The sequence below is a fragment of the Gallinula chloropus genome (genome assembly GCF_964237585.1).
Source record: "Gallinula chloropus genome assembly, chromosome: 1".
NCBI lineage: Eukaryota > Metazoa > Chordata > Aves > Gruiformes > Rallidae > Gallinula > Gallinula chloropus.
Genome location: NC_140085.1, coordinates 142,222,961 through 142,246,103, shown reverse-complemented (window position 1 = coordinate 142,246,103; position 23,143 = coordinate 142,222,961). Strand labels below are relative to the sequence as shown.

The 23,143-nt window shown below is 40.5% G+C and overlaps 1 protein-coding gene across 1 annotated transcript in view; it reads left to right on the top strand.

The window, feature by feature from the left end:
* GABRG3 (gamma-aminobutyric acid type A receptor subunit gamma3) overlaps nt 1-23,143 on the top strand; it is a gene marked incomplete at both ends in the record, with an annotated part of 334,257 nt that overhangs the window by 12,792 nt on the left and 298,322 nt on the right. The window contains one exon of the mRNA XM_084276526.1: nt 11,040-11,107. Within this exon, the coding sequence (XP_084132652.1) occupies nt 11,040-11,107 (68 nt within the window). The remainder of the gene's footprint in view (nt 1-11,039; nt 11,108-23,143) is intronic.

The window sequence follows — 23,143 nt, the reverse complement described above, 5'->3', positions numbered from 1 at the left end:
CAGCCACCAAACTGGAAACCCATTAACTGTCCATTTCCATGAGTAAGACAGTAAATATGAAGACTTTTAGTGCCAGTCATCTCCCACGCACTATGTATAAGCACACCTATGTGAAGAGAAGAATATTCCTGAGGAATAGATTGCTATTCAAGGCAAACAAGAACAAACTCTGTTCTAGGTGGGAGGATAGAAGGAATTTCTCAATTGTCTGCAGGAGTTCTAATTATCTAGCATCTTCAGTAATTGATGCTTTCTTCTGTAGACTTTGCCATGAACATTCCTAGAATATTAATAGCAAGGCTAATAAGCGGGGCCACTCCAAAGTCCCAGTTTTAGATTTTGAAAAATGTTATCCATCTTTGAGTTTTAAAACATGACATAAATAAGTAAGTTTGTTGCACCTAATGCTTATCTGATGCCAGTGTAGTGCATGTAACATATGTTCTTTCAAAAATCCAGCGTGGGAACAGTTCTGACTCGCTTAGGCTGTTGACAGTGAGTTTTTCCATGCCTATGTTCTGCTTTTCTAATCGCTTAACCCTGGAGCTGAGTATGGGAGAATTTCTGACTTTGGTTTCTGACCTGGTTTGGTTCACAGTTTCTCAACTATCTGGGGAAACACCCTACTTTTTATTTATCCTTTTCTTAGGAAAAACTCTTCATGTGTCATACTAAAAGAACACGTGGAGAAATTTTATTCCAATTCAGTGATCCCAAAGCCCTCCAATTTAACTTTTCTTATTTTTGAACTAGATGCTCTAAAAAAAAGGTTGGGTTTTTTTCAATTATTGAATTGATTTATTTTAAAATATTTGATTTTTGTTTTTTGCTTTTTTGTTTCTTTTTTTTAGAACCCCTAAATTAAGTCAGATAATGAAATGCAACACTTTAATTCAAAGTTTACAGTACCTCACTATATAGAAATATTCCAGTATTCAAACATTGTTTTCTGAAAATAATCTCATAATTTAAGGATATAGGTCTTTGGAGGTAAAAATGCTCTTTTGTCTCATTTCTGTGGAGCTGCTTCTAACATTGCAATAGTTATGTCTTGTGTGTAGTCTGTTTGGCTGTATCGTAGCTCATCCCCAAGCAGTGGCTGAGCACTCCATGCAGCTCTCACCCCTCCCATGGGAGGACAGACAGAGCCCCGCAGGCTGGGATAAGGGCAGCTACTGACATGGCACTGTGAGGGGAGCAGCCACAGTGCCCAGGCCAGAGATCACACAGGGCGGTAACATACAGCACTTCACCAACCCCATAACCGACCGCACTCGGACTGTCCCAGAGCTGCGCAGGCCCATCCCTCCCCAGCCAGCCCCTTTTATGAAGGTGTGATGTCACGTGGTGTAGAAGCAGCCTGGGCCAACTTGGCTCACCTGTTCTGGCTGCTTGGGAAACATAACTCTGGTCTGGCCAGAACCAGGACAGGTTGAGAAAGCTATACTGTTTTTGTGTTGGAGAGAGAGGCCTTTTACACAAGTGCTTAACAGCCATGTCCTTTGCAATACAACCTTCTCCTTGTGAATGCAAATAATTCATTTACATAGGTAATTCCATTTAGAGTTTTATTTCCTGACAGGGGTTACTCACTGGAATGGCTTGATACAAACTCAGACCGAATATTTTTCTTGAATGAAACTGTAGGTAGGAAAGTTTGGATGACAGCAGATGTTTGCCAAACTCTGAATCTAAACAGTCAGACCCAAAACTACATGTAGCAGCTGCTAGTTCTTATTTTCTCTTCTTTTCCAAAAATTCACCTAAGAAATCCCAGATGATGTTGGGAAGGAATATAGCATAGAGTTTCAGGATGCCACAGCCTGGAAGTTAGGTAAGAGTCAGAAAGTAATTTCGTAAGAAAATACCTTTCTTCTCTCTCATTCCTTCTGCTGTTATTTAAACTATGCTGGCTTTTCCACATCTAGAAGTACATTGAGAAGTTTGGGGTTTTTTTTCATTAAAGAGAGTTCTGAGCAAATATTTTAAAATTGAGCAGATGTACAGTGCTACGGTTGCCATTTAAGGTTGTGGTGCAAAATAATAAATTCTGTCATCTTCAAACAAGGAAAACTTTCTGCACATATTATTTTAAAATACTGTTACTCTTTCTGACAATTTTATGGTACTTCTACTGTTACTATTGTATACTTTTGGTACTTCTATTGTTCATCCAGACCTTTGTATCTAGTTTGCTAAGCTTTGCAGGAGCAAATTCTATTATTGTTCAGTCTTGCGATATCACATAGGAACTCCCCTCTCCCATGAACAAATAAAAAAAGAAAGTTTAGGGATTCCCTGTAAAACCAGACTTACAGTTTTCATTGCCAAACAACATAATTCTGGAAAAAATACAACTTGTGCATTAGGGAAAGGTAAATGAAGGATAAAAGTCCTGGAGGTTGATTGATGGTGGAATATGAAGAATAAAAGTAATTTGTAGTTAATTGAGGGAGTCCATTTATGTGCACTGTCATTCACACTCTTGCACAGAATGACAATAGCACCTAGCATGTGAATAAAGTTCAGAAGACAGTGTTCTCATCCTGGTACTGCTGTCATCCAAACTTTCTTTCAAGCCTGCACCAAATCTTTGATTATCCCTTTGCAGTCCTGTTTTGGTATTTTGATCCTAAAACACAGGTCTGACAGTTCTCAGAGTTTCTCTGGCTGTAGCAAGTGGAGGGCTTTGACCTCTGGCCGTTGTTCAAGACCATTCTCTTCTATGCAGGTGTCCTGGTTCTGGCTAGGAGAGGGTTAATTCTCACAAGGAGCCAGCACAGATGAGCAGAGCTGGCCAAGGGTGTTTCCATGCCATGTGATGTCAAGCCCCCATAAAAGGGGCTGGTTGGGGAGGGGCGGGTCCGCTTCAGGACAGAGGAGCATCTGGTTGGTCACTGGGTCAGTGCAGTGCTCTGTCATCACCCTGTGAGTTCTGCCCCAAGCACTGTTGCTGTCCTTCCCCTCTTGATGCAACAAACCACCCTAACCCCCACACCGTGGGGGCTTCTGTCCACCCATCCTGCCAGGGAGGAAGGTGGAGTGGGCGGCGCAGGGCATTCTGATGTGACTGGGGCTGAGCCACGACAGCAGGAAAAATAAGTCTTCCTTTATTTTCCTCATTGAGATCTTTGTAGACTAATAGAATAGAATCACAGAATTGTTTATGTTGGAAAAGCCCTTTAAGATCATCCATTCCAACCATTAACCTAACAATGCCAAGTGTACTGCTTAAACTACCTCCATAGCTGGGCAGGAAGAAACCAGATGAGGTTTAATAAAAGCAAGTGTAGAGTCTTGCACCTGGGAAGGAATAGCCACATCTATCAGTACAGGCTGGGAGATGACTTGTTGGAGAGGAGCTCTGCGAAGAAGGACCTGGGGGTTCTGGTGGGTGACAGGGTGGCCATGAGCCAGCAGTGTGCACTGGGGGCTGAGAGAGCCAATGGGATCCTGGGGTGCATCAGGAGGAGTGTGGCCAACAGGTCAAAGGAGGTGATCCTCCCCCTCTACTCTGCCCTGGTCAGGCCCCACCTGGAGTATTGTGTCTAGTTCTGGGCTCCCTGGTATAGAAAAGACAGGGATCTCCTGGAAAGAGTCCAGCTGAGGGCTGCAAAGATGATTAAGGGCCTGGAGCATCTCACCTACAAGGAAAGGCTGAATGAACTGGGGCTGTTTAGCCTTGAGAAAAGAAGGCTAAGAGGGGATCTGATTAATATTTATAAATATCTCAAGCGTGGGAAACGGGGAAATAGCCAGCCCCTTTTCAGTGGTCTGTGGAGACAGGACAAGGGGCAATGGCTGCAAGTTGGAGCACAGGAAGTTCCGCACCAACATGCAGAAGAACATTTTCACAGTGAGGGTGACAGAGCCCTGGCACAGGCTGCCCAGGGAGGTGGTGGAGTCTCCTTCTCTGGAGATATTCAAGACCCATCTGGATGCCTACATGTGAGACCTGTTCTAGGTCCTGTTTGGCAGGGGGATTGGACCCAATGATCTCTTGAGGTCCCTTCCAACCCCTATGATTCTGTGATTTTGTGATAAGTGCCACATCTATATGTCTTTTAAATACCTCCAGAGATCACAGAATCACAGAATTGTGACTCAACACTTCTTGTATCTATGTCTTTCTTCAAATGTGGTAATTTCTCATAAAACATAGTTGGTTTAGCTAGCCACAGTTATCCTGAGAAGCGACTTGTTAGCATAGGAGTTTGTTTTACAGGAACAAACAGGGAATAGATGTTGCCCATAAAGTCATGTAGGAAAATATTAGAAGTCATCAATGCTTAGACAAAGTAAACATTAACACTATAATCACTGCTACCATGGCTACTGATAACTGTAATGATTTATTACAGCTTTATCCCAATTTAAAAATAGCAATTTATGTCCAAATAAGAGAATGTAGAATATAATTACAGAATAATTTCCAAAAATAACTCATTATGGTAGAGAAAATCCTGTTAAGCTTTTGCATTTAGAAATTTTGTGGAACTTAGGCAGAGTTTAAGTGGCAGTGTATTTCTGGAACAGAGCTCATATTGTGTTTGTTATGTGGTTGCATGGCTTCTAAAAATCTGTTAGCTGCGTTTTCTATGAATACGTGTATATTGATCCATAAGATTTTTAGTATTGCCATTTTGGGTAAAAACAGAATAAGCTAGACATGGATGTTTCTTGAACAATATAAGAAAGGTTAGCTCTCAACAACACAACACAAGAAAACTATTTCAAAATTTATGAGAGCTCAGATAGTTCTACTCACGTTTAAATGAGCTTCCAATAAAAATCTTTCTAAACATTAAACTTTAAAAAATAATTCTAAATATTTATGGTTTCTGCAGGAACATAAATGCTACTTGGACAGACTTCAAATGTGGAGGAAGCTTTCTGTAGGAAGCAAACAAAGTGGTTTCATTCATGAAATAAGCATCAATTTAGAATAGCACAGATCTATCAAGAATTGAAAGAGATTTTAAAAGGACAGGATAATTTAAAGTGCAAACCAAACCATAATAAAAGGTGAGAAACTTATTGCAGGTTTTTCCCCCTGTGTGACCTGTGAACTACTATGATAAGCCCTTTATTCATTTTGTCAAAAGACTTAAAATTCTCCTTATTTCTTGGTAGAGATTTTACATATGTGATGAGCTAATATGTTTTCCTACATTTTAATGGGATTCAAGCTCAGGTACTATTTATTTGACCATCATGCACCATAAAGCAGGACTACATAAACCTCAAAATTGGTCTGTATGTGAAGTGTTTGTGATCAGAACATTATTCTAGCTGTTTCTGTGTGCTGCTGTTCATAGAATTGCAGAATAGTTTGGGTTCGAAAGGATCTAAAAGATCACGCAGTTCCAACTGAGCTGCCATGGGCAGGGACACCCTCCAAAAGAGCAGGTTGCCCAAAGCCCCATTGAACCTGGCCTTCAGCTCTGCCAAGGAGGGGGCATCCACAGCCTCTCTGGGCAACCTGTGCCAGTGCCTCACCAGCCTCGCAGCAAAGAAATTTTTCCCTTATATGCAATCTAAATCTGCTCTCATTTAACTTAAAGCTGTTACCCGTTGTCCAATTGCTACACCCTCTATCTTTGCTGTAAGCCCCCTTTTATGTACTGGCAGGCTGCAAGAAGGTACCTGCAGAGCCTTCACTTCTCCAGACAGAAGAAGTCCAATTCTCTCAGCCTGTCTTCATAGGAGAGGTGCTCCAGCCCTCCCATCATCTTTGTGGCCCTCCTCTGGACTCTCTCCAACTCTCTCCTCTGGTCTCTCTGGACCCCCAGAGCTGGATGCAGTGCTGCAGGTGGGGTCTCACCAGAGCAGAGCAGAGGGGCAGAATCACCTTCCATGACCTGCTGGTGAGGCTGATTCTGATGCAGCCCAGGATGCAGCTGGCTTTCTGGGCTGCAAGCATGCATTGCTGGATCACATTGAGCTTTTCAACAATGAACGTCCCCAAGTCCTTTTCCTCCAGGATGCTCTCAAACCACTGTCCTCCATCCCATGGTTTGATTCCATCAGCAAACTTAGGAGGGAGGCACTCAATCCTACTGTCCATGTCTCTGACAAAGATGTTAAAGCCTGCCAGTCTTAGCACTGACCCCTGAGGAAGGCCACTCATCTGGATCCATTGAATCCGTGTGTCGAAACTAGAGGGCCACAGATGTTGTGCAGGCCATTGTCACATGCTTTGCATAAATCCAGATAGATGACATCACTTGCTCTTCCCTTCTCCACCAACACTGTGACCCCGCTGTAGAAGAACACAGAACTGCCAGGCACAATTTGCCTTTAGTGAAGCCATGCTGGCTGCAACCAGTCGCCTCCTTATTTCTCATGAGGCTGAGCATAGTTTCCAGGAGGATCTGCTCCATGATCTTGCTGGGCACACAGGTGAAACTGTGAACTAGTCAATAGTTCCATAAGTTTTCCTTTTCCCCTTCTGAAAATGGGGGGTATATGTTTCCCCTTTTCCAGTCAGTGTGAACTTCACTGGACTGCCTCACACTTCAAATCCGATGCTTAGTGCTTAACACATTCATTGGCCAGTTCCCTCAGAACCTGCAGATGCATCCCATCCGGTCCCATGGACTTGTGCACCTTCAGGTTTCATAGATATTCTTGAACGTGATCTTTCCCTTTGGAAGGGAGATCTTTGTTCTCCCAGTCCCTGCCTTGGCCTTCTGTGACCTGGGCAATGTGGTTAGAACATCATCTTCCTTTATTCTTTCTCCTCATCTTCTTTTTATCATTGGCATACCTATAGAAGCTTGTCTTGTTGCCCTTGAGGTTCCTGGGCAGATTGAGTTCTATCACTCCTGTGCTTAGAGGAGGTGATCCTTGGATACTCACCATCTTTCCTGGGCCCCTCTTCCTTCCTGGGCTTTGTCCCATGATACTCTACCAAGCAGGTCACTGAAGATGCCAAGTCTGCTCTCCTAAAGTCCTGGGTAGCAAGCTTTCTGTGTGCTCTCCTCCCTACCTTTGAGGATCCACCATTTCATGGGCACTGCAGCCAAGGCTGCCCTTAAGCTTCACATTCCCCACCATTTCCTCCATGTTGGTGAGAACAAGGTCTAGCATGGCAGCTCTCCTTATTGGCTCCCCTGTCATTTGGAGAAGGAAATTGGCATTGATGCTTTCCAGGAACCTCTTGTATGTCTTTTGCCCTGTTGTGTTGTCCCTCCAGCGGATATCAGGGTAGTTTAAGTCTCCAATGAGGACCAGGTCTTGTGAACGTGATGCTACTCCAACCTGTCTATAGAGGGTTTCAAGCACATGATCTTCCTGCTCAGGTGGCCTCTAGCAGATCCCTACTACCATGTTACCTGTCTGTGTGTTCCCTTAACCCTGACCAGGAAGCTCTCATTTTGTTCCTCATCTATCCCCAGGTGAGCTTCATGCTGGTCATTGATGCAGAGGGTGACACCCCCTCATCATCTGTGTTTCCTTATTGGTTCCTGTTACCTCAGGAGCCCCTGACTCATCTCTGCTAGGCTTCAAGTGTGCTGCAATTGTCCAGCATGTCTCTTCACAACAGGCTGAGGGCCCTGTCTGGCACTTCATCCCTCCAACCTTGGCATGTCTCCTTGTCCAGACATATCTGACCTAGCTTTACACTAACTGTCTGCATGTTCACCTGTCTTCTTAGTGATCTTCCCAGGCAGCGCTGAACTCACTACTCCTGTGGCTGGCTGTCTTTTGAACTGTCTGAAGTTTCTAGACAAATTTCACTTGGATGTGTCTTTGCAATGCTATAGTCACAAGGCTGACTGGGATTTAAACACTCATTCTGTCTCAAAGCTGTGGCATTTGGATCAGATGGGAACTCTTAGCTGAATATTGACGTGATCTTAGGGTTGGTTTTTTTTTTCTTTTCCCCAGACATTTTGATTGGCATGATAAATCCTCTCCTCAATTAAAACTAAAATGTTTGAAGATGAAACAATCATAATAAGCAGTAAGCTAACCTTAGGTAGCGCTGTGCAGCAATATAACCTTGAGTTACTTGGATGTGCTTATGTTGTCTTTTAGGGGAAGTTAATGACCATATATTAAAGAATATTTCAAAGGACCTTATGGAGGTTATACATTTGTTGACAACCTTTAATTGATGTCCTGCATGTGAGATAGACATGGTTCTGCCAGAAAGATTTTTAAGCTTCTGACAGCTCCTCACAAGTATTTTGTGCTGATGCCAGTATTAAAACAGTACTTGAGTTGAGGATTCATTTGTAATCTTACTGCCAACTTTTAGTGAGGTATTAATGCTTTCGCTGTTCGATCAACAAGAAGACTGTGAGGACTTTCTTTGTGCAGGAAAAAAAGGCTCCATCTGCAGCTCAGCAACTTCATGCATTGCTTAAGTCAGTCCACAAACTTGAGTGTTCACAAATGCATGTAGTGTACAGAAAAAATGAGCAGGTCTTGAAATAATTGGTAACATAACTATGTATTTCCATGAAACTGAGTTTATTTTGAAGACTGGAGTGGCTGAGTTCTTTCTAATATGACAAAATAACTTTAAGACTTGGGGGTTTTATTTTTCATAATGCATTTTGGATGAAGTACTCTTAAAATCTTTGCCTTATTATGGTTGGTATTTTGAATTAAAATACTACAATAAAAATCTAAAATTTATATGTGAAAATTATCCCATTTTGTATCTGTTTATATCCATGTGAGACCATGTGCAACAAGAACTGTACTCCTGTCTTTTTTTTCCAAATCTGAACACATATTTACCATACAATTGTACTACAGATGTCTCTTCTGTCTCTGCCTAGGAAAACAAAATAACATTCAAAGGAAGTTCCAGTCTTTTTTTCTGTTTTAATGATAATAACTTACCTGAATTTTTAAATTTGAATTTTATTGGAAATCTGAGACTAGATGCTAATTTAGTTTAATATAAGATGTTGCTGCTGCATATTTTTCTTCTATTTCAAGAATAGACCTTACTATGAGCAAGACCAAATTCTTTTTAGAATTAACAAACTGCTTCACTATTTTTCTCCAGAAGAGAATTTGGACCAGCCCATTCAGGAGAAATTATTATCTCATAATCTATTTATATACTTAACTGTAATGATTAAACAAAAATGGATTCCAAACCCTGCCTTCTGGTCTTGAACTTTGTCCCTGATACCACCAAGATTCAACTGCAGTCCCATTAATGCTCACTAGAAGTCCTTAGTGTTGAAATTCCAGCTAGGTATGCCCTAAAAAGATCAGAGCTCTTTATTCCATATACGCTATGTTGGTAAGAGAGCTAGCTGCAGTTCCCCGCTATTACCAATTCCTATGTAATGACATTTATTACTTCATTTTGAGGCAAGTCTCATTACCAGAAGCTGCTAGACTCCTATTTAGTTATTAGCTGGGTACAATTAGAGTTGCATTAATCAGTTGTGCTTGTTCAGCTGAGTTCAGATTTTCTTTTGCTGAAGGGAAGATCTGAGTTTATAAGCCACTACTTCAGACAATTTGAAACCCTCACTTTAAATAATCCTGGATGTTCTGACCATATGCAGTCAAAGAACTGTGTGGTACTTAATGAATTAAAGAGAATGGTTATCATATTTAACCACTGTTTGTACCCACTTTAATGACCGTTTTTGCAACATTAGATCCAGTCTTCCTAATGATATGTATGTACCAAAGTCTTACATGACAAGTCAGCTTGCCTATTTTTTGAGAACCTTGCATTTTTCAGATACATTAGAACTCCTTGGCATCTTATTTTTAGCCTGAAATTCGGGGGATACAGGCAAAAAATTTTCATCTTCACATGTGAAGATTTCTATCTTCAGCTTTGTGCTGGAGCTTTAGACAAATTAACTGTTATCCACCTGAGATAAGCTTCCCACAGAACCACAGTCTTTAACAGTTCCTCACTTCTCTGTTCAGTAGCTTCCCCAAGGAAAGCTCTAAGTGGATGATGTAGCTGCATTTCCTTCTTCTATTGGGCTTTGGAATTGGTGCAAAGAAATTATGAATTAAGGAGAGTTCCCAAACTTCAGTGGCTTGACTTGTTCTCTGGAGTTTTTTAAAGACGATGGAGAGGAAAAGGTGATTCTGTGGGAATGGAAAATGTCTGACAGAGGCTGGTGGACTATGCAGATTAGAACAGGATTTATACATACTTAGTTTTAGGTCAGCTAGCTCTGGAAAAAGTAAAACACCAATCTGTATCTCAATTGAGATGGTAATGTACTGTGTGGTTGGAAGGAGGGCAGTTTATAAGAAAAAGACTCAACGTTTGTTCCTTTTATTGTAGGAGTGGCATTATTTTAGAGTTAGGCTACATCTCCAGTATGAATTATTTGAATAATGTTCAGCAGGTAGACTGACAGCAAAGATGCTAAAAGGAAGAAAAAACTTTGTGGTCTCAGCTAAAGAAAGAAGAGAGCTTGTTCTGGCCTATTAAATCCTGGAAAATCCATGTCTGAAAACATGAAAGATCTTGTGAGAAACTTCCAATGACTAAACCAAATTAAATTCAAAAACCTTTAGATGAATGAGCACAAAATCAATGTGGGTTGAAAGCAATGAGCCTACACTGAAAGGCGAAGAGTTGCTTAGGTTTAGCTAAATGGATTTCACAGTGATTTTACTCTAAGTTAGGATGATTTCAGGGCTGATGAGATTTTTTTGGTGTGGAACAAACATGCTGAAGGACTCATTATGTTGAGGCAATGGGAAAAAAGTCATATGGTGCATTATTTCTAGTTTCATGTCAGTCATCAGGTTTTGACTTTGTGCCACTGTGCTTAGCAATGAAAGTTTCCTTAACAAATTGCTGCCAAGATAAATGGGGATCATGATGATAAAGTGGTACAGGCTATAATTTTTGGCAGCTGTTCTTGGGTAGGAGGAAAAGAAACTTGTCTTCCTGAAAAATACATAATCTGTATTTCTCAGTAGTTCTACCTGAAGAGTAGATCTTACAGTTATCAAGGAAGAAAATATTTAAAGTGATTACTTACATTTTCTCCAAAATAATATTAAACTTTTTTTTCTCTCCACAGTAAAACCAACAGTTATTGATGTTGACATTTATGTCAACAGCATTGGTCCTGTATCCTCAATAAATATGGTAAGTGACTTGCTAACAAAGATTTTTTTCTGGACTGGTGGGCTTGGCATCAATACTAGCTTTTAAAAAAGACAATAAACACTACCGGGATAAATTGTTTCAAGTGCTGATTTAGTTCTGTTTTCAGCTATAGCTTTGATTTTCAGATAACTTTTGTGTCTCTTGTAGCAAAGAACAAACCTACAAGCAATTTTATGCTCTGTGTTTTCTAGCACAAAATGTTAGTAGGTCTTGTATAGTAAAACAGCCATTTTATGAAAAAATAAGTATGAAGCAAAGCTATTGTCACAAAAATTCTTGAATTAATGATTCAAGAATCAATTGAATATACAGAGCTTCACAATGTGGAGTTAATGACAGTCATCACATATTAGTATGTTTATTTTTAATTTATCATGTCTTCAATGGTTACATTTCTTTCACTGAGTTATCCACATTCTTTAGCCTTAAAGTATAACTTTGCAGAACTTAGATGTATTTGTACTGCATGTGTAAAGGCAGGAGAAAGTGAAAAAGTCTATGATAGTGTGGCAATAGTGAACCTAGGAAAACATAACAGTTGGTCAATTGTTGTGGTTGTCTAAACTCGAGGACATGTCTTAGTTCTGCACCAACACATTCAGATTTAGAAAGCAAGCTGAATGTTTATGTGGCTATGGGGGTACGGGTTACTGTGGCTGCTAGTGCAACTTCAGGTTTTAATTCAGCACAAGTATTCCTCTTTGTAATCAGGGGTGGTTTGTTTTCTTTTTTTTTTTCTTAATACAGAGAACCAGTTAGTGTCTTGATTTCCTTAAAGCTCTTATACTAACCTCTTCAAAGCAATGGCTTTCTGGTTCACAATAACACTCAAAGGCTGCAGTGAACAATGTTCATATAAGAATCCAATAAATACACTACATGTATGTTTTGTATTTTTGAAAGAAAAGTGCCTCAAATGTGGCAACAGCCACAAAAGCAAAACCACCAGAGGTTTTGCTTCTATATGTATGAGCATGTAAATTATTGTGGAGTGTCAAATACTGGGTGGTTAGAGCCTCCTATGCCCCCTGGCAATGGGAAAACTGGCAAATAAGGATGGAACAAATTATGTGCTGGGAACAACTTGGTCACATATTCAAAGACTGTGAAATGTATTGGTCATATTTCATGTGAAGCACTGAATGTCAAAGAATGGGAGTACCTGCTCCATTCTTGAACTAATGAATAGCTAATTATCTTGCCCTTCCTCGACTGCCTACCAAAATGACTTGTCCATGGAATGATTTATCAGATCTATTCTGCTTATGGTCCTCTGGCTTGCATTTATGTATATTCTAGGAATGGGCACTCTGTTCAAAAGCAATGGGGACAGTGGTGAGCATGCTTAATTTTTAAAGGTTTTTTTTTCTCTTTACCCTTCTGCCTTATCTTGTAAGTAGCATTTTGCTATTCTGGAAATGTGTGTGGAATAATAATTAAGAAAAAATTTTATCAGAACTACACTTCAGGTAGGAAGAAGGAAAAAAATTAATAATAGAAGGAACCAGTGGTTTTTTGCGCGTTATTATGGCACATTAAAGACACGACTAGTTTACTTATCCCTTTACAGAGTATCTTATGGGACCACGATGGAAACATGCACCAAGTTATCAATTTAAAAAATGCATACTTTATCTCTTTGAAAGCAGATGGTCTTATTAGGATAGTTAATGATTGTATGACAAAGAGGTATTTTTTGCTTACAGATGAAAAAAAGATGTATAATTTGTAAGGGCAGAATGATAAATAATACAATGCTGAAACATAAAATGTAGTCACATGAAGTTTTAAGGGCTCAAATCTCCTTAAAGCTATATTTAAACTTTTGAATAGAAATGGACCATGATTTAGTTATGCTTGTGGATAGTATATCCCACTGACACAGAATCTGAACTAGCTAAGCACTTCCAGTTGAGACTTAATTATCAATATAGGACATTACCATTAGGGACTCAAATGTAGAAAATTTTTGTCCAGAAGCTTCATTTCTGATGTTACTTTGGACTTTGTCCAAACTTACATGAGAGAGCAGAAATGAGCTTGCAGTCCCAAATTCACAATGAAGAAACCCTCCTCAACTATCTACAAGCTATGGGGCTGTATGATAACTTGTATCTCCAGTGGCAGAACTGATTGAGGAGCTACTTTTCCCCACATTTGTATTATTTCAACTATTTACCTACAGTATGCAGTAGCTCTGTGGTTCTCTACTGGAGAAAAAAAAACCAACCACTTTTTGAAATGCAAAATAATAATTATAACATCAATTTATTTATTTTTGACTAAGTGGTTTTTCATATAGCCTGTGAACAGCTGGAGCATTGGTACAGAAAGAGTTGAACAGAAAGAGTAGCTGGATATAACCTGTGGCAGAGGAAGAAGAAGGAAGGGACCATCTTCAGTCCGAGTCCTGTCATATAGCTGAACTCTTAAAGGGAGAAGAATGTGTGTGGTAATCGTGTACAGAATTTAGAATAGTACTCTAGGAGGAAGAATGTTCTTGTGAGAATCTACATATGCTATATTTTTCAGCAGGAAAGGAAATTTCAGCTTTTCTTCTCTAAATTATTATTAAAAGTTGAGCTGTTCTGCCAAGGCAACTTGGCAAGATGGTAGTTGATTGAGAAACAAAAAAAAGGATGATTACCTTGATTTCCATCTCTTCTATTTCAAGAGTAAGATCATCAACATGTACAAGAAGCACTTCCCTGCTGTGTAATTCCAAGCTTAGCCCTTAGCTCTATCCCTTTTTTCTTAATCTGCAACACTTCTGAGGGAATATCATGTGGAGCTTCTCTAGAGATCAAAATCTGCAGGTATATTTTCTTATCAGTTTTCATCAGTACTTTTCATCTTGTGGATGAAACCTATGAAGTAAAATAATTTTCTTTAAGTTATCTTTTCAATGGGTGTTCAGTTGAATGTTCAAGTCAATTTTGTAGAGCAAAGCTTTTCAGATGTCAATAACTTTGTTATAATTATGATTAGACTTGGGTATGAATATTAACATCTTACTGTTTCTTTAAGTCAGAAAAATGACAGTTGCTATCAGATACCTAGCTACAGCAAAAGAAAACTCCAGATGAATTTTATGTGAATACTTGTGTCCTGAGGAAAAAGAAATTCTCAGACTGAGGCTGGAAGTGCCACAAAGGGAAGGGATCCTTTCAAAAAGGCTTGTGGTCAAGGGAAAGATAATGTTCTCTGTGACAACAGCGGCATAATCCACAGGGATATATGGCTGACCCTGCATTCTGGACTGTTTGCAGAGGGTTTATGCCACTTCCCCTAACGGCCTTACCAGTGATTCATTTTCTAGCTGCTTTCAAAAATACGTATTTAGAACGTCAAGATTTCCAGGAAATCCAGGAGTGATTGTGAGAAGGTAATGCAGATGCTCTTCAATTGGAGACTAATCATTGTACCATCTTTATGATGACAATAGAAACTAGTTTTCTGTATAGACAGTAGTGACTCTTCCTTTGTCTGTGACATGGAAGGCTTCTTTTGGTCACAATCTAAAAAAAGTTGATGTTAAATAGCAAAAAATAGAAATTGTTTAAGAACAAAGAAGTAAAAGCGGTTGAATAATGAACTGAGTGGTACTAGGCAGTAGTCTCAGGTAGCACTGGCTTTGAAGAAGAAAGTAATTTCAGCATTTTGAGCTATGGCATGATGATATGAAATTACAGAAATGATTGATACTAGATAAGAATATTTTGAAATTTAAAATTCTGAGATGTTTTCCCATTCCAAAGTTTTAATGTGCATTTTAACAAATAAAAAGCCATCTATTATATAAATATCTTGATGCCTGTCCTTTAAAAAAATAATATATGTGAGCTTGGACTGATTTAAAAGAAACATAAAATGGTTGATTTAAAAGTAAATGGCACATAGATGTTCTGATTCAAATTTAATCTTCCTGTCCTCATATTATGTCCCTTTGTCTTGGTTTGCATTTCTTCATAAAGTATGCTGCAGAAAACTGCAACTTGTCATTTCATGTTAAAATGTCATTAGAGAACGTGACTTGTAGGATTGAATATTCAATTCCATTACAAGATTTTACTTCAACATTTTTCTGTCTTTAAAACGTTTTTGATATTGGTAATCATAATGAACATGTTTCCACTGATGTTAGGGATTTTCTAAGGGAGTTTTTAAAATTTGAAAATTAATCTGTAAGCTTGTTTTTATATTCCCCCCTTTCATGTTATAAAGCAGGTGTCTGACTTTCAGATCATTCAGTTTTCATATATTTGTCTCTTTTTTTTTTTTACCACTTCCTATTAAAAATAATTTCCAGGAAATATATGCTTTTGCAGTAAAATCCATGCTCCTATTTTTGTAAGGAACCCAGTTCTTGTCAACAACAGCAAAGGTTTATAAATTGCTTTATAAAACTTAGATGTTAATATGGCTTATTGCAGCCTGGTTTTCTACAGATTAGCAGTAGCAGCTTGGATATAATGGTATAGAAAGAGAAAAGAGACCATCTCCACATACAAAGTGGGAATCAGATGCAATTGTTGGGAAAAAAAAAAATCCCCAAGAAGTAGTTTTGTGAGACCGAAATGTAAACACACTGAGATTACACAGACTAATAAATCTCAATAGCATCAAAGTCTGTATGCTTTTGTGTATACATGTATAGTCTTAACTGAGTAGCTACAGGAATCGGAGTCTGCTGTACAAATTGATGGTGAAGGAAGAATTTGACACCTGTATGGTTTTAGCAACTGGAGCTCATTTTAATACAGCTGTACAGAAAGAATGTTGAAGAGACAGCGTGAGAAACAAGCTTACAAACTGTACTTACCCGTTCATAAAACTATTAATTGGTTATCTGCTGGTTATATGTGCTTGTCTCTTTATTCTCAGGTAATCTGAAAAGGTAATTCATAGAGCATTCCTTTTGTGTGTTTCATAACTTTATTCTTTTGTGTCCACTCTCTAGCCTATGTGATGTATCATTATGAATGCTGTACTTCCTTTTATTCAGCTAAGTGTTGTAGAATAAAAGCCATCTTTACTTCTTTGCCCCCTAATGTATTGATAGACTTCTTTGAACTTCAGTTTCAAAGTCCCCACATGCTCAGTTTGCTTATTCACGAGACATGGTAAGTATTTAAAAGAATAGTCTCGATGTGGAGACTTGCCTAGAATATTATTCAGACCTTATAATTAAGACTGAATTTCTTGCATATTTTTAGTCTATATGTCTATTTACGTGATAGTTAAAACTATTATTGGAACATCTGCAATTACAGAAACATAACCTAGTGATTTTTTTTCAATAATAAGGCAAAGCTATTTTAAATCCAGATTTCATCTGTTTTTCACCCCAGTGTGTAGTCCTGAGTATTTCCTTCACAAACTTCTTCCCAAAGATAATGCAAGATGCTATTTGAGTGCAAGTTGGCTATCCTGTTGTTCACTGTTACCTTGGAGAGTTTTTCCCTATCTGTATCATACGGTCTTCATGAATTTAAACTAAAATGAGTTTTGAACTAGATTCAAAAGGGGACGGGCTTGTTACTGGATTCCTATCAGTGGGGTAGTGTTCTGGTAAGCTGAGTTTTAAACTAGGTTCAAGGTGGGAGGGCAATAGAACCCGTGTCGATGGATAAAAACCCATGGGTAGTATGCTGGGGTTGGAGGGGCGATGTGCCAGTGAGTTATCAGGCACTGTGGAAACACCTGGGCAAGACAGTGCAGGAGCTAGAGCTTCTCTTGGAATGGTGGAAGGATCAACCGCCCGACTGAATTGCATCTACACTGATGCACACAGCATGTACAAGAAACAGGAGGAGCTTGAAGCAGTTGTACAGTGGGAAGCCTATGACTTAGTTGCCATCACAGAAATTTGATGGGATGACTCGCACAACTGGAGTGCTGTGATGGATGTGTATAAACTCTTCAAGAAGAACAGGCAAGGAAGGAGAGGTGGTGGGGTAGCACTCTACGTTAGAGATTGTCTTGATTTTCTGGAGTTTAATGATGGTGATGATAAGGTTGAATGCTTATGGGTTAGAATCAGCAGGTAGGCCAACAAGGTGGACATCCTGGTGGGTCTATTGTAGACCATACAACTAGAATGAAGAGGTAGATGAAATCTTCAGACAGCTGGGAGCAGCATCATGATCACTGGCCCTTGTTCTTGTGGGTGTCTTCAACCTGCCAGGTATCTTCTGGATAGACAGCACAGCAGAGAAGGGGTCAGTCTAGGAGGTTCTTGGAGTGTGTGGGAGATAACCTTCTGATACAGCTGGTGAGTGAGCCACATAGGGAAGGCGCCCTGATGGACCTGTTGTTCACAAATAGAGAAGGGCTTGTGGATGAGGTGATGGTTGGAGGCTGCCTTGAGCACAGCAGTCACGAGTTGATAGAGTTCTCAGTTCTTGGGGAAGGAACGAGGAGGGTTGGAAGAACTGCCATGCTGGACTTCAGGAGGGCGGGCTTTGGCCTGTTGAGGAGCCTAGTGGATAGAGTCCCCTGGGAACAAGTCCTGGAAGACAAAGGAACTCAGGAATCACAGAATCATAGAATGGCATGGGTTGGAAGTGACCCCAAGGATCATAGAGCTCCAACCCCCCTGCCACAGGCAGGGCCACCAACCTCCAGGCCTGGATCTACACAAGGTTGCCCAGGGCCCCATCCAACCTGGCCTTGAACACTTCCAGGGAATGCTGGACTCTCCTCAAGAACGAGGTCCTGAAGGCGCAGGAGCATGCCATTCCCCTGTGACGAAGGTTGAGCCAGTGGGGAAAACCTGCCTGGCTGAACAGAGAACTCAGGAAGACAAAGAGAGTTTATGATTGCTGGAGGAAGTGGCAGGCAGCCCAGGAGGACTACAGGGCCAAGGCGAGGTAAAAGACTGCTTTAAAAAACAACAAGAAACCATTATATAAATACATTCATAACAAAAGGAGGGCCAGGGAGAATCTCCTACCTTTACTGGATGTGGGGGGAACCATTATGACAGAAGACGAAGAAAAGGCTGAGGTACTTAGTGCATTTTTTGATACAGTCTTTAGTAGTAGGCCCAGCTGGTCTCCTGAGTGGAAGGATGGGGATAGGAAGCAGACCAAAGCCCTCATAATCCCAGGGGAACTGGTTAGTGACCTGCTTATTTGCTTAGATCCGCACAAGTTGAGGGTCCAGATGGGATACACCTGAGGGTACTGAGGGAGCTGGCGGAAGTGCTTGCCAAGCCACTTTCCCTTATTTACCAGAAGTCCTGGCTGACTGGGGTGGTTCCAAGGTGGCACATGTGACGCTCATCTACAAGAAAGGTTGGAAGGAGGACCCGACGAACTACAGGCCTGTCAGGCTGACCTTGGTGCTGGGGAAGGTGATGGAACAAATCATCTTGAGTACCATCAGGCAACACGTGCAGGACGCTCAGGTGATCAGGCCCAGTCACCATGGGTTTATGAAAGGCAGATCGTGCTTGACCTGATCTCCTTCTATGAAAAGGTGACCTGCTCAGTGGATGAGGGGGAGGTTGTGGATGTTGTTTACCTGGACTTCAGTACAGCCTTCGACACTGTTCTCCATAGCATCCTACTGGAGAAAATAGCCATGCATGGATTAGATGGGTTAAAAACTGGCTGGATGGCCAGGCCCAAAGAGTTGTGGTGAATGGAGCTAAATCCAGCTGGTGGCAGGTGACAAGTGGTGTTCCCCAGGGCTCAGTGCTGGGGCCGGTTCTCTTTAATATTTTCGTTAATGAACTGGACGAGGGAATCAAGTGCACTCTCAGTAAATTTGCAGATGACACCAAATTGCATGGGAGTGTCAATCTGCTGGAAGGCTTTGCAGAGGGACCCAGACGGGCTGGAGCAATGGGCAGAGGCCAACTTTATGGGGTTCAACAAGGAAAAGTGCCGGGTCCTGTTTTTTGGTCACAGTAACCCCAGGCAATGCTACAGGTTTGGGGCAGTGTGGCTGGAGAGGTCCCTGGAGGAAAAGAACCTGAGGGGTGTTAGTGGACAGCTGGCTGAACATGATCCGGCAGTGTGCCCAGATGGCCAAGAAGGTCAAGGGCATCCTGGCCTCTATCAGGAACAGTGTGACCAGCAGGAGTAGGGAAGTGATTGTTCTGTTGTACTCAGTGGAGGGGAGGCTGCACCTTCAGTACTTCAGTTTTGGGCCCCTCACCGCAGGAAGGATGTTGAGATGCTGAAGTGTGTCCAGAGAAGGGCAAGAAAGTTGGTTAAGGGTTTGAAACAGAAGTCTTATGAGAGCAGCTGAGGGAAGTGGGGTTTTTTAGTCTTAAGAAAAGGAGGTTGAGGGGAGACCTTGTTGCTCTCTACAACTACCTGCAAAGAGGATGTAGAGGTGAGGGTCAGTCTCTTCTCTCAGGCAACAAGTGATAGAACAAGAGGAAATGGTTTCAAATTGCACCAGAGGAGATTTAGGTTAGATATCAGGAAGAAATTCTTTATTGAAAGGGTTGTCAAGCAATGGAACACACTGCCCAGGGAAGTGCAGGAGTCACCATCCCTGGAGGTATGTAAAAGGCGTGTAGATGTTGTGCTTGGGGACATGGTCTAGAGGTGAGCTAAGCAGGGTTAGGCTGTGGTTGGACTCTGTGATCCTAAAGGTCTTTTCCAACTGAAGTGATTCTGAGAGTCTATAATTTATTTGTAAAGTAGTTGTGTAACAAGGTGGTTTCTGCTACTTTTGAGGGGTGAGTTTTCCATTTGGTGAGTTCAGATCACCTCTAAAATAATGGAATGCCACAGGTTGTTTAGTATGGTCTCTCTCACCCCCCAAAATTTTATAAAATTTTTGCTCTGTGACCTAAGAGAACAATCAAATCCTGGATTACATTTTGGTTTGAGTGGGTCTGTTCATTTATGAGGACTAAGATTCTAATCATGCACTTAAACATTTTTGCTAGATTATGATCATGTTACTATCCTTATTTCTAGAGCATATTTATATACTGTCATTAAGTTTGCATCACTCATGTTATAAAAAGGTATGAATTATAGAAAACTTTTAAAATGCATGGATTTTTGCTGATAAATCAAACCCACCTCACACAGACTCATTCTTATTGCTTCAAGCTCTGGCAGTCAGTGCCTCACTATGAAAATGTTTCTGGGAGAAAGTAGTAATAAGCTGAAATTTGAGTCTATGATTTGTGTTCCATCATTGAGCTTGTGAGAGGCTAATATAATCTGAAAAGTGATGGAAAGGAGGAAGGTGGAGGGGAAAAAAATGACCATGGGTTGATTTTTTCACATATCACCTTGGCAGCTCCTACTCTTGGTCTCCTCTGGAGCCCCACTTTATGTAACTGAAATACGACCTAGCTGATAGAAACTTGGATAAAGACCTGAGGCTGCCATTGTTGGAGGTGCAATGGGATGGGCTAGCATAGTGTTCGTTTTTCTGTAATGAAGCTTGTGCAGTTCTCCTGCTTGATTTTGCTCACTTCCGTAACCTCTTTCTTGGACCTGCAGATCCTAGGATTTAGAGTAAGTGTACACACTGTTACAATCCCTTTAGAAAGAAATGGTTGCCTTTCTTTGTCTATCCAGTGCTACATAGCTTTACTTTCTTTATTGCCAATGCTTGGGAAAGTTAATTTAGAAAACCTATGGCTAAATTGCTGCAGAGGATATTGAATTACATTAGGGTAAATTGAGGGTCTGTTTGCCTAATCATTTTAGGTTTTGAGTGGTCAAGCATTTATCAACTTTGTTTTGGAGTTCGAGCTTTCCATGACTGTTCCATGAAAGAGTAATTACTTTTGTGTCGACCTGTTTATTGGATTTCTGCATGATATTGACATAATTTAAACTATGGTTTGAAGAGTTGGGTCTTCCTTAGTTCTTTCAGTGATGGATTTACACAAGAAGCAGAAGAATGTTGCTGACTCCTTCCATAAATAGTAGAGCAGTCCTAATGATATTTTCTTTGGCAAAATTTCTTTGTATAAAGTTTTAGGAATGGAGGCCCAGCTATCACAGTATCCTAGAGTGATTTCAGTGGCATTATAAATGTGCTTGTAGTTAGGAAAGAACATCTGAACACAATGTGAACTCATGTAATCCCTAATTGGGTCACAGAAGAGTCTTTTTGTTTCTGTAAGGTTTTCTAGTTGGTAAATATGAATACTATTCATCAGTGTCATTTAAATACCAGAACAATGTGCTTCATTTTTTTCACACCATTCTTACAATGAATAAAAACCAGAAGAACCCACGTACGTTATTTTTTTTCCACATGAGAGCTTGTCATCAGTCTAATTGGATATAATTTCCTTTATTGTCTCATTGCTGAAAACTAAGTTTTAGAGAATTGTGTTTCATTTCCCTTCGAGATTTTTTAGTGAACATGGTGCCCTTTGATTCTTAAGTACTCAGACATGCTTTTTCTGGCACAGATGAGGTATTTCTGCTGAGCGACTATACAGAACTGAAGAATAAAAAAAAAATGCTTGTTTTCTGCAATTAAAAAAGTCCACAAACTGCAGGGATGTGTCTGGATCCCAATACCTCCACGCTTTTGTTAACATCACACACTTTTCTTTTAATTCATGTTACTCTTCATCTACTACTTTTCTGGAAAAGGGACTTTTAGGTGGTCAAAAATAGTGATATTCTAGGTTCTTTATATGTTTGTGTAGGTTTCTTCCTCAAAGCTCTCTCCACCTCTGTCTTCTTGTGCATCTGCTTTTCATTAGACTTATAAGATACAGGTGGTTCTGCTACATACTGTGTTGGACAAGCTGTTTTCTGCCCTTAAAACTGCTAACTCCTCCAGAAACTTCTATTTCCTTTTCCTGCTTCCACAGATGACATTTGCAGCTCTTGAATGCTGAAGAAATCTGGTGAGAGGAAAATGTTTTCGTAGCGATTATTAACTTTTCGCATAGTACACAGAAGCAGATGATTTTGACCATAGAGTTTTGGATGTGTATTAGTAGAGTCATTCCATTACACATAGGAACAAACTTATTACTGTTCATAGAATAATTTTACTACATGGTTTTTAAGTTGTAAAAGTTAAAGATAAAGAAAGTGTTTAGGGGTCTAAGATTAAATTCTCAAGGTTGTTGAGATTCTTAAACCAAAGAAACTGCTACTTACATATCTGACTGTTATACAGGAAACTGCATTCCTTGGGAAACATGGGAGCAGAGATAACCAATTCTTGCTTGTATTTCACATATTTTGCAAGGAGAACAGAATTTTCATTAGTGTTTAAGGAACTTGATCACGGGTGGTGTTAAATGGTGGATAAGAAATTGGCTGGATGGTTGCATCCAGATGGTGATGGTCAATGGCTCCATGACCAAATGGAGAGGGATGACAAAAGGTGTCCCTCAGGGATCTGTACTGGGACCAGTGTTGTTTAATATCTTCATCAATGACATAAACAGCGGGATTGAATGCACCCTCAGCAAGTTTGCAGATGACACCAAGCTGAGTAGTGCTGTTGACATGTCAGAGGGACGGGATGTCATCTGAAGGAACCTGGACCAGCTAGAGAGATGGACTCATGCAAACCTGATGAAGTTCAACAAGGACAATTACAATGTCCTGAACTTGGGTTGAGACAATCCTCATCATCAATACGGTCTGGGGGATGATGTGATAGAGAACAGCCCTGCAGAAAGAGACTTGGAGATATTTATGGATGAAAAGCTGGACATGAGCCATCAATGTGCACTTGTAGTGCAAAAGGCCAATCACATCCTGGGTTGCATCACAAGAAGTGTGGCCAGCAAATCAAGAGAGGCGATTCTGCCCCTCTAATCTTCTCTGGTGAGACCCCACCTGGAGTACTGTGTCCAACTCCGTAGCCCTCAATACAATAAGGACATGGAACTCTTGGAGAGGGTCCAGAGGAGGGACATGAGGATGTTCAGAGGGCTGGAGCACCTCTCCTATGAAGACAGGCTGAGAGACTTGGACTTGTCTGGAGAAGAGAAGGTTCAGCAGCCTGCCAGGAAATCTCGGGAAGGACTGTTTGTAAGGGCATGTAGAAATA